This window comes from Salmo salar, chromosome ssa08 (genome assembly GCF_905237065.1).
Source record: "Salmo salar chromosome ssa08, Ssal_v3.1, whole genome shotgun sequence".
Taxonomy (NCBI): Eukaryota; Metazoa; Chordata; class Actinopteri; order Salmoniformes; family Salmonidae; genus Salmo; species Salmo salar.
In genome coordinates, this window is record NC_059449.1 from 8,051,979 (window position 1) to 8,064,603 (window position 12,625).

The 12,625-nt window shown below is 42.2% G+C and overlaps 2 protein-coding genes across 5 annotated transcripts in view; both read left to right on the plus strand.

Annotated features, from left to right (window-relative positions):
- Positions 1-8,068, plus strand: part of LOC106610043 (zinc finger protein 768-like) — a 32,235-nt gene extending 24,167 nt beyond the window's left edge. For both annotated transcript variants that reach the window (XM_045723162.1, XM_045723163.1), the window contains exons 4-6: positions 976-1,134; positions 6,119-6,230; positions 6,465-8,068. In XM_045723162.1, the coding sequence (XP_045579118.1) occupies positions 976-1,134; positions 6,119-6,230; positions 6,465-7,417 (1,224 nt within the window). In that variant the 3' untranslated portion in view covers positions 7,418-8,068. The remainder of the gene's footprint in view (positions 1-975; positions 1,135-6,118; positions 6,231-6,464) is intronic.
- Positions 1-12,625, plus strand: part of LOC106606466 (zinc finger protein 205) — a 322,856-nt gene that overhangs the window by 40,178 nt on the left and 270,053 nt on the right. The window lies entirely within an intron of this gene.

Consider the following 12,625-nt stretch of genomic DNA (forward strand, 5'->3'; position numbering starts at 1 on the left):
GTAGCGTATTACGCTTACAAACACCCTGTAGCGTATTACGCTAACAAACACCCTGTAGCGTATTACGCTAACAAACACCCTGTAGCGTATTACGCTAACAAACACCCTGTAGCGTATTACGCTAACAAACACCCTGTAGCGTATTACGCTAACAAACACGCTGTAGCGTATTACGCTAACAAACACGCTGTAGCGTATTACGCTAACAAACACCCTGTAGCGTATTACGCTAACAAACACCCTGTAGCGTATTACGCTAACAAACACCCTGTAGCGTATTACGCTAACAAACACCCTGTAGCGTATTACGCTAACAAACACCCTGTAGCGTATTACGCTAACAAACACCCTGTAGCGTATTACGCTAACAAACACCCTGTAGCGTATTACGCTAACAAACACCCTATAGTCTATTACACTAACAAACACCCTATAGTCTATTACGCTAACAAACACCCTATAGTCTATTACGCTAACAAACACCCTGTAGTCTATTACACTAACAAACACCTACTGATGAAGAATTTTGACTTATCATAGCTGACTTATTTTTACCCACATCATCATATTTATGTCCACCATGATGGGTTTAACAACAATGAAGTCATTCTGTAACTACAGTATAGGACTCAAACGTAGTGGGGATGGATAAACACTCCGGGCCATACTTGCAAAAATTAGAAAAGGTTAAGTTTAAGCGACCACCTGATTAGGTTAGTAGGTTAGCATAGGGCTAAATTTGCAAGCTTATGTAATGGAAACAGCTGACATGTAGCCTTTGCTCACGTGCCACTATGTCAATGATTTTAATTGGCTGATGCTTAAACTTAACCTTGAACTTAAAACTTTTCTAATGTTTGTATGTATGGCCTCCACATGCTGAAAGTGTGTTTATTATACGTCTGTGCGACTGTGTGTGTGTACGTACCTGATGGAGTGTATGTCAGTGTAATCTGTAACACCTGTCTCTTCCAGGAGGAGAGTCCAGAGGTGCTGCTGGTGAAGGATGAGGGGTGTGAGGAGGGTCTAGGGAACCCTGAGGGGACCATGGTCATGGAGGACAACCAGACTACACCTCCTGAATCCACAGAGGAACCAGCTGAGCAGCACAGGACCACACACAGTCTCACTGAGGTGAGCCCACTGTGAACTACTGTCTGAATGGTATTAGGTCAGGGCCCGTATACACAAAGCTTCTCAGAGTAGGAGTGCTGATCTAGGATCAGTTTAGCCTTTTAGATCATAATAATAACACTATGTAGACAGGTGGGGACCAGGGCCCGTAGTTATCTAACTGCCCGAAAATTCTCAGTTATGCAAATTTGGTCCTACTTTTACGCATAAGAGTAAGAGCAGGTTATCAACATTCCTATCTCAAGGTGTATTTAAGAGAGCTCAAGAGGTATCCTAACCAGTTAGGAGTTGCCAGAAGATGGCTGCATTGAGACGATGGCAAGCACACACATTTAGGGAGGATTTTGTATTTATTTTTTACAAACATATGGTAATGACAATTTAATAAAAAGATACCGGTTAGATAGGGATGGTATACTTTGTGACCGACCTTGTCCGTGATGCTATTTCTCCATCTACGGAATGATCATGTGCTCTCTTGGCAGAGATGAAAGCAATTGCCGCTTTACCCTTCTTGGCAACAGGAAAAATGCAACGGTGTAACAGCGATGATTTGGGTTCATCACAGACTACTATCAACAGAGCAAGATCCGTCAAACCCAGATGGCATTTACAGCGCCTCAAATCATGCAAACGTTTATTGATTTTCCCCACCACTCAACGCCAGATTATTCAAAAACAAGCTTTCATCCAAATCGCTGGTTTTCTGGGAGTTGTTGGCGTCATTAATTGTACCCACATCAAAACCATTGCCCCATACGGTTGAGGACACATTAAATCAATCGAAAGCGTTACTTAAGTGTTTTTGTTTTTATGCAGACAATATGATTCTTGATGTTGTAGCCAACTGGCCTGGGTCTACACATGACTCCAGAATGCTCAGTGAGAGTGGCCTCAACATGCTGTTTGAGCGCAATGTTGTTCCCCCTGGATGTCACCAGCTTGGTGACAAGGGGTACCCCCAGATAAGGTGGCTGGTAATCCCTTTTCCTATGACCTCTTTCCCACGCTCAGCTCAATTATAACAGGTGAGGCAATAGGCCAAACATTTGATTTACTGGGCTAAAGTGGACTATCTCAGCATAATTGAAATATGAATCCATATGTAAACATTGTTTTATCTGAAGGGTTTACAATATCACAAGGAGCATGGTAGAAAGAGGAATCGGCCAGGGGAAGAGGCGATTTCATGTTCTCTATGGAGAGGTGCGTCACAGCCCAAGCAAGGATGGTCTGCCGCATAAGAATGACTTATGGCATATTGCACGACATCCGAACTACGGCTGATCCCTCTACCTCCTGATGATGGAAAATCGTGGCCCAGTGCCATAGGTGGACAGTGAATGCTTTTCCGCCAGCGCTTTACCAACCTTCACTTTAGGTAGGCTCGCATAGCAATCTCCACACTTCGTTTTGGCGCTTTGTCAGCCCAGGAGAATGGTCTCGCAGAACCAAATATCTAGCTACATAACATTAAGCTATTGGAATGGGAGCGCATCATACAGATATGCCATAGTGGGCTAACATTTAGATATAGGTGAACAAATACAATAAAAAAGCTTAAGAAATAATATGGTGTGTAAGAGTTATATTCCTCCTGCAAATGCAAAACTTGTACTTCCGGGGAGCCGTTGGTGAATGTCCTGCAGCAACAGCGAAGTGGAGGTCCACTCAGACGATGGCACTAGAGATGCGCTCCAATAAGAATTGTTTTCAGTTTAGCTTACTTGTCCAATAACATTTTATTTGTTAATCAAAATATGTGAATAAAAGTGTTTGAAATGCAACAGTATGCTTAAATCCTACTTATTGTACTGCTCAGTGACCCTCAACAGCGCAACGTCTGAGTCCTCTCCAATGCCGGAGATGGACACATTTGAGCCCTGCAGGTAGTTAAACACATTCAGCTATGGCACTGTTTACGTGGAGGGCCACCTCCTGAATGCAGAGAATACCCATTAGACAACAAAATAGTCTACTTTACAGTGTGCATATCATAGCAACTGAATTGAGGCCTACCTGTTTTTTCCGTTAACCTTCAGAAGTTGGCAATCTCCAACCTACATTTTGATAGGAATGTGTACCAGCGTTGTTCACATTCATCAGGAGTTCTTATGGAAAAATTAAGTGTCCTGTTTATTGTTTCAGAGATGGCTTTTGATAATGCTTTTGTATTTCTCAACTTGTTCTGCAAGTAAAATACTTTCCTCATCCCGCCAGTTTGGTTTTATTTTTAAATTTCATGATCTTATGTCGCATAATGTCATGTGTTTAAAAAGGCTAGAAAACTTCAAATGGATTGGTAGTTCTGTGTAAAGAGGGTAATGTGAGACAGCTGTTAATAATGTTCTAATCAAACTAATTGGGTGAGTTAGATTAGCCTCTTTTTCTCGCCACAGTGCCAACATTTCATGCGCCGGTGTGCCTGGGAGTATTATTTAACCTAAATAGGTCTAATAGCCAATGTTACAATTGGCCAACTGTCACATGTGCTCCCTCTCCGGCCTCGAGGTCACCAGGCTGCTCGTTATGGCGCACACCTGTCACCATCGTTGCGCGTCGTCAGACTCACCTGGACTCCATCACTTCCCTGATTACCTTCCCTATGTATGTCACTCCCTTTGGTTCCTTCCCCAGGCGCCATTGTTTCTGTTTCAGTTTTATGGCTGTGCGTTGTTCGTGAATTGATTCAAATCACTGACTCCCTGAACTTGCTTCCCGACTCAATAATGATTATATTTTATGATTACATTTGAATGTAACAATAAAACAATATATCTAATAGCCTACAAAACTAACAATGTTGCTAGCCCTGTAATTGGTTTGATATTGTTGCTTAAATGTATCAGTCTTGTTTTTGGAAATGTGGAATCCACTCAGTGTGCCCTTTTTCTACCCCCCCCCAAAAAAAACGCCATTACACATTCACTTAACGGCTTTTCTCGTGTCGTAAAAACGTGCTGAGATCGACTAACTCCTACTCACCGGTGAGAGTTGGGGGGAGACGCTTAATAACGACCCTTTTAGGTCCTATTCTGAGCAGTGCGTAAATTAGGTCACAGTCGTACTTTCAGCGCGTTTCCTATGAGTAATTCTGAGAGCTTGATAACTACGGGCCCTGATTCTCGATTAGCACTTATACTCTGAAACTGGGCCCCTATCCACAAAGCGTCTCAAAGGGTCTTAGGAATCCTGTTAACCTGTTTTCAGACAAAAAACTCCCAGCTCAGAGTATGTTTTAGGATGATGTTAAGACACTGCTCAGACAAACTCTGAGCCAGGAGTAAAATAAACTCATAAAAGTTTCTCAGCTGGTAATCATGACAGTTTGAGGTACTGCAAAGGGAAAATAGTGATGACGCTCAAAGACATTGTCGCAAATTATGGGTATTAACCAACGGTGAAAAGGCATCGCCAGCTATAGGATACTTCATACAACCACGGTGAATGTGACTGCACATCAAATGTTGCGATGGTAAAGACATTTATCATTTTCGCCTGACATGATCACTTCGCCTTCTCTTAATTCTTGCCTAATATGTTGGCATGCATAACCTTTTTTTTTAAACATTTGACATTTTGAATAATCTGATAGGCATATTATACTGAATCACGCAGTATAGTGGTTGTTAAAAGCAGAACTTTGATATTACCATTATATCCACACACTCCCATTTAACTGTAAATTGCTTTAGCACAGTAGGCATCAAGTTACTTGCCAATGTTGCATAAAACCTTGAAAGGTCTAATCTTTACCCAACACAAGTAAAAGTTAACATAGCCCCTAGATGCTTTCAATTGCTCAATTTATAGGCATTCCCAATTTAGGCATTTTGTAACAATCTGTTATTCCCCTTGAAATAACACGGAAGTAGGTTCATGAAATAATTGAATGAAAAATACACAGAGTGTCCAAAACATTAAGAACAGCTTCCTAATATTGAGTTTTGCCTTCAGAACAGGGATACTGGCCCATGTTGACTCCAATGCTTCCATCAGTTGTGTCAAGTTGGCTGGATGTCCTTTTGGTGGTGGACCATACTTGATACACACAGGAAACTGTGTATCAAACTGTACCCATTCAAAGGCATTTAAATCTTTTGTCTTGCCCATTCACCCTCTGAATGGCACACATACACAATCCATGTCTCAATTGTCTCAAGGCTTAAATTTTTTTTTTTTACCTGTCTCCTCCCCTTCATCTACACTGATTGAAGTGGATTTAGCAGGTGACATCAATAAGGGATCATAGCTTTCACCTGGTCAGTCTGTCATGGAAAGAGCAAGTGTTCATAATGTTTTGTACACTCAATATATGATTATTTATTAGCCTAGTGGTTGTTAGTAATTAGGCATATCATGTGAATTAAACCTTGTGAAATCATTGTCAAAAGCGCAGACCTACATGGGAATACTGTTGCATGTAGGTCTAGATTATTTATATATTGATCATCTAGAAATATCAACACATTATTTCAACAACTCTAAAGAAATGTCCTGTCTATGGCACCGGAACCACTGACTCGCTGCCCTTTTCTATTATCAAGACACCTGCTGATAACTCTGGTTAGGAAACAACTGGTTAGGAAAGCTCATGAGGTCTCCTAAATATCTGTCAACTAGGTGGGACTCATGACTAAAGAGGCTTCAAGCATAGCTTTTATTTTTACCCTTAAGAGTAGGAGTAAAATGTCTCTATTCTCAGCACTTACGACCAATTTTCTACTCTGAGATGCTTTGTGGATACGGCCCCTGGTCTTGATTAATTTTGTCTTAAGTGTGGGATCATGCCTTTGAAGTATCAAACCATTAAAGAGTGTCAGATAGTTGATTTGACTAACACGCTTACAAAGTATCACATCAACTAACATGTTTGCATTCTACTCACAGCAATCCCTCTTTGCCCAATCAGAAGATGCTCCATAGCAGGGTGCTCATATCAGATTTCTTGATCCAACATCCTCTCACTCTGTATCTCTTACAGTCAGTAGACATGGAGGATGGGAAGCCTGATCTGCTGCTGGTCAAAGAGGAAACAATAGAAGACGGACCAGAGAGCATTGATCTGCTGAGTGGACTAAAGATGGGGGAGCAAGGTAAGGGAGAAATACATATAGCCTACATACAGTAATAGATGTTCAATGGGAATAGTGATGCACCTGGCTATTATTTTATATTTTTCTTTATTCACGAAATTAAATCAATACAACTTATATTTACACACAAAAACACACATTGTATGAACTTCTCCAGGTAATTGACCAAAAAAACTGCATATGTAGAATTCTCTGCCATGTTTGTAAAGTCTATTTTGTAACCTCTTCTTGCAGGTGGTTTGCTGGAGGCTAACAGAGGAGACTGGGCGGCCATCTTGGATTCCCAGACTGGTGCAGCCAAGGACCCAGGGGACAACATCACTGAGCAGGCCAGGACCAGAGGTGACACAGTGGAGGTCAGTGGATGGGACAGCATCCTCAACTCTGGAGTGGGGAACAACACTGTTAACCAGAAACAGACTGTCGAACACAAAACAACAACCAAACTTAGTTGCCATGACAACAGACTGGCTGAGACCAGGGCGAGGCGTAGATTTGGTCTGCAGGGACGGGGAGGTGTCCGTATGCGGCAGGAGAGAACAGACACAGACTCGGCTAGCGATGCTCCGTCCTGCTCCTATAGTTGTGATTCAGAGAGACTGATGGCGCCTCAGGTTAACCCCCAAACAGGTGCTGCCTTCAGCCTGCCTTCTATAGGATCTATCAACTGGAACATGGACCCTGTGACAACACAGACACTCCCTGGCCTTCATCCTCCTCACACTCTCCTAATGTTAAACCAGAACTCAGACAATGCCAGTGCCTCAACACCAAATGGCTACACAAGCCCATTGACAAATGACAGGAGTAGTAACTCTATCTGCAGATCTGGTGGCAAAGAGAAGCGCTTCCCGTGTTCATTCTGTGGGAAAGCCTTCAGTTTCCCCAAACAGGTGGAGATCCACCAGAGGATGCACACGGGGGAGAAACCATTCGGCTGTCATCTTTGCCGGACCAGTTTCTCCCAATTGTCCAACCTGAAGAGGCACCAGAGGGTCCACACAGGGGAGAAGCCTTACAGCTGCCCCCAGTGTGAGAAGAGGTTCTCCCACCAGCACCATCTGAAGATACACCTGAAGGTCCACACAGGGGAAAGGCCTGTACGCACTGGGGAAAGAGTTTCTCGGAGAGGAGCTACCTCAGGATACACCAGCAGAAAATGCACACGGACAACGTATAGTGTATAGTGAGTGATACAGAATTTGTCACTTTAAAAAAAAGCCAAAAACAAATAAAGTATGTCTTCTCCTTCAGGGTCCCGTCTAATGCCTGGTGACTGGGTTCATACAAGGCCTGGGCCTGAATCTGGGTCTAGCCTTCCTCAGTTACCCCACCAATACAGACAGGGTCATGATGGGCGTTCACCACAAGAGGTACCTAGCCTATAACACAGCACACAATGTCAACAACACCCAAACAATGACTAGAGGTCAAGGAGGGAGCTCAAAGACTAACCACCTGTCTACCTCCTCTAATGTCATTGGGTCACAACATGGGAGGCCGAGCATTAAGACGGACATCGACAAGCCGTATGCCTGCCTCACGTGTGTGAAGCACTTCGCTGAGGTGAACTATGCGAAGCAGCACCAGACCGTTCACACCAAGGAGAGGCCCTTCAAGTGCAAACTGTTACAAGAGCTTCTCATTCCTGAGTAACATTATCAGACATAGGAGTGTCCACAATGGGGAGAAATCGTAGCAGTGTGGTTTGAGATGTACACAGGGAATATCTGGAAACTATTATTTAGCTGACATATTATACTAATGTGAAGTGTCTTGGGGTAAGAGGGTAATTAACCACATAATTCATTAAACCTTTGTTAACTTGTCATTTAAAATAGGCTTGTGTACCTGTTTTTAGAGAGACTAGGCTAGAATAAAGGACAGTTTAATATTGACCTTACTGAGGTGATGTAGATGGAATAAAGTAATTATTCTTTTCTACTCTATTCTTGCTAACACACTGTTCTTTCTAAACAAGTCTGCTCTCTGCTTGAAATATACTGAGATTTGATGTGTAATGTAATAAGCAGTACCGTATTTCAAAGAACAGCGTAAATAACTTTTTCATTTAACCACACCCTGTGAGCTATGACGCCAACCAATAAGATACTTTCTCTTCAGTGTAAACAGAAGTGTGTGTGGCTAGGCGACAAGGTGGAAGCGGATGTGGAACTGGAATCGGATGGCGATGGAAAAAAGGATGAGTGGATTTTTGTCCAAAAGAATGGGAAAAGGAGAAAAATTGTTGTGGAAAATGTCTAGTTCTGATCACATCCCATTGTATCTGATAGGCCTGTGGTTTTTGGAAAAACAAATGTAGGCCTACAGTGGGGGGAAAAAAGTATTTGATCCCCTGCTGATTTTGTACGTTTGCCCACTGACAAAGAAAGGATCAGTCTATAATTTTAATGGTAGGTTTATTTGAACAGTGAGAGACAGAATAACAACAAAAATATCCAGAAAAACGCATGTCAGAAATGTTATAAATTGATTTGCATTTTAATGAGGGAAATAAGTATTTGACCCCCTCTCAATCAGAAAGATTTCTGGCTCCCATGTGTCTTTTATACAGGTAATGAGCGGAGATTAGGAGCACACTCTTAAAGTGAGTGCTCCTAACCGCAGCTTGTTACCTGTAAAAAAGACACCTGGGAGACAGAAATCTTTCTGATTGAGAGGGGGTCAAATACTTATTTCCCTCAAACTCTCCACCATGGCCAAGACCAAAGAACTCTCCAAGGATGTCAGGGACAAGATTGTAGACCTACACAAGGCTGGAATGGGCTTCAAGACCATCGCCAAGCAGCTTGGTGAGAAGGTGACAACATTTGGTGCGATTATTCGCAAATGGAAGAAACACAAAAGAACTGTCAATATCCCTCGGCCTGGGGCTCCATGCAAGATCTCACCTCGTGGACTTGCAATGATCATGAGAACGGTGAGGAATCAGCCCAGAACTACACGGGAGGATCTTGTCAATGATCTCAAGGCAGCTGGGACCATAGTCACCAAGAAAACAATTGGTAACACACTACGCCGTGAAGGACTGAAATCCTGCAGTGCCCGCAAGGTCCCCCTGCTCAAGAATACATATACATGCCTGTCTGAAGTTTGCCAATGAACATCTGAATGACTCAGAGGACAACTGGTGAAAGTGTTGTGGTCAGATGAGACCAAAATGGAGCTCTTTGACATCAACTCAACGTGTTTGGAGGAGGAGGAATGCTGCCTATGACTCCAAGAACACCGTCTCCACCGTCAAACATGGAGGTGGAAACATTATGCTTTGGGGGTGTTTTTCTGCTAAGGGGACAGGACAATTTCACCGCATCAAAGGGATGATGGTCGGGGCTATGTACCGTCAAATCTTGGGTGAGAACCTCCTTCCCTCAGCCAGGGCATTGAAACTGGGTCGTGGATGGGTATTCCAGCATGACAATGACCCAAAACACACAGCCAAGGCAACAAAGGAGTGGCTCAAGAAGAAGCACATTAAGGTCCTGGAGTGGCCTAGCCAGTCTCCAGACCTTAATCCCATAGAAAATCTGTGGAGGGAGCTGAAGGTTCGAGTTGTCAAACGTCAGCCTTGAAACCTTAATGACTTGGAGAAGATCTGCAAAGAGGAGTGGGACAAAATCCCTCCTGAGATGTGTGCAAACCTGGTGGCCAACTACAAGAAACATCTGACCTCTGTGATTTCCAACAAGGGTTTTGCCACCAAGTACTAAGTCATGTTTTGCAGAGGGGTCAAATACTTATTTCCCTCATTAAAATGCAAATCATTTTATAACATTTTTAACATCCGTTTTTCAGGATTTTTTTGTTGTTATTCTGGTCTCTCACTGTTCAAATAAAGCTACCATTAAAATTATAGACGGATCATTTATTTGTCAGTGGGCAAACGTACAAAATCAGCAGGGGATCAAATACTTTTTTCCCCCACTGTATGCCAGACATGGTGAATCCTTTTCCATTTAGTGTGTTTCTGCTGGTCAGAAAAGGTGTGTCTCATCTGAATTTATGAATATAATGTGTCTTGCATTGATGTGCCACCTGTCAAAAGGAGTCATTTTTTGAGTCTTGGAAGAAGTCGACATTGCTCTACTTGAGGAATGAATCGTGTGGTAAATGGCACAAAGAAGAGTTTGTCTGTCCTTGTTTTGTTTTTTATGTGGAGTGTCTCACAACCTGAGTGCAGCTGGGATATGTGTACTATCCTGTGAGAGCCTTTGTATACAGACTTCTTAATAAACTGATGGAGAAGCTATTTATGTCAAAAGGTTAAAAAAAATAATTTGAGTCACTTCCTGAATTGCAGTAGCGGTGCGTGGGTAAAATCAACAGGGAAGCCAATCTAGGGGGAAAATTCCGTATTACAACCTATGTGTTGTGATAATTGTGTACTCCTCTTAAGAAAACCAATGGTCCAAACCTAATTTCTCTAACGTAATCTGTTGAAAAGTTATTGGAGCTTTTACCCTTGTAAAATGGCCAAGATTAGGTTGACTAAATCAATGGAGGCCAGAGGGAAAAAAAGCTAAAAAGATCTTGAAAATAGCATTGTGTCAGCTAGGCTGGATGCTGTGTGAGAAGTGTGACAAACTGACAGGCTCACCTATTGAATTCATCTTTCTTTTCAAATCCGAAGGACATAAAACAATATAGAGGTAAGATAGATATCGATTGAGACATTATTTTCAGATTTTAGTATACGCTTTTCATAATAAATTCAGCTTGTGTCATGTTAATTCCTCAAAAGTCACTGCAAGAAGCGGCACTGCTGTCAACAGAGCATGCTGCTTATTATCGGACGTTTTACGTTTCCGAAATGTACATTTTTTATTTATTTCTTCTTTATTTAACCAGGTAGACCAGTTGAGAACAAGTTCTCATTTACAACTGCGACCTGGCCAAGATGAAGCAAAGCAGTGCGACAAAAACAACAACAGAGTTACACATGGGATTAACAAACGTACAGTCAATAACAAAATAGGAAAATCTGTGTACAGTGTGCGCAAATGAAGTAAGGAGGTAAGGCAATAAATAGGCCAATAGTGGCAAAGTAATTACAATTTAGCAATTTACATTGGAGTGATATGTGCAGATGAGGATGTGCAAGTAGAAATACTGGTGTGCAAAAGAGCAGAAAAACAAATATGGGGATGAGGTAGGTAGTTGGTTGGATGGGCTATTTACAGATGGGCTGTGTACAGCTGCAGCGATCGGTAAGCTGCTCTGACAGCTGAAGCTTAAAGTTAGTGAGGGAGATACAGTTGAAGTTTACATACACTTAGGTTGGAGTCATTAAAACTTGTTTTTCAACCACTCCACAAATTTCTTGTTAACAAACTATAGTTTTGGCAAGTCGGTTAGGACATCTACTTTGTGCATGACACAAGTAATTTTTCCAACAATTGTTTACAGACAGATTATTTCACTTATAATTCACTTATTAACAATTCCAGTGGGTCAGAAGTTTACATACACTAAAATCACGGTGTCTTTAAACAGCTTGGAAAATTCCAGAAAATTATGTCATGGCTTTAGAAGCTTCTCATAGGCTAATTGACATCATTTGAGTGAATTGGAGGTGTACCTGTGGATGTAATTCAAGGCCTACCTTCAAACTCAGTGTCTCTTTGCTTGACATCATGGGAAAATCAAAAGAAATCAGCCAAGACCTCAGAAAAAAATTATAGACCTCCACAAGTCTGGTTCATCCTTGGGAGCAATTTCCAAACGCCTTAAGGTACCACGTTCATCTGTACAAACAATAGTACGCAAGTATAAACACCATGGGACCACGCAGCCGTCATACCGCTCAGGAAGGAGACTCGTTCTGTCTCCTAGACATGAACATACTTTGGTGCAAAAAGTGCAAATCAATCCCAGAACAACAGCAAAGGACCTTGTGAAGATGCTGGAGGAAACAGTTACAAAAGTATCTATATCCACAGTAAAATGAATCCAATAGACATAACCTGAAAGGCCGCTCAGCAAGGAAGAAGCCACTGCTCCAAAACCGCCATAAAAAAGCCAGACTACGGTTTGTAACTGCACATGAGGACAAAGATCGTACTTTTTGGAGAAATGTCCTCTGGTCTGATGAAACAAAAACAGAACTGTTTGGCCATAATGACCATCGTTATGTTAGGAGGAAAAAGGGGGAGGCTTGCAAGCTGAAGAACACCATCCCAACCGTGAAGCACAGGGGTGGCAGCATCATTTTGTGGGGGTGTTTTGCTGCAGGAGGGACTGGTGCACTTCACAAAATAAATGGCATCATGAGGATGGAAAATTATGTGGATATATTGAAGCAACATCTCAAGACATCAGTCAGGAAGTGAAAGCTTGGTCGCAAATGGGTCTTCCAAATGGACAATGACCCCAAG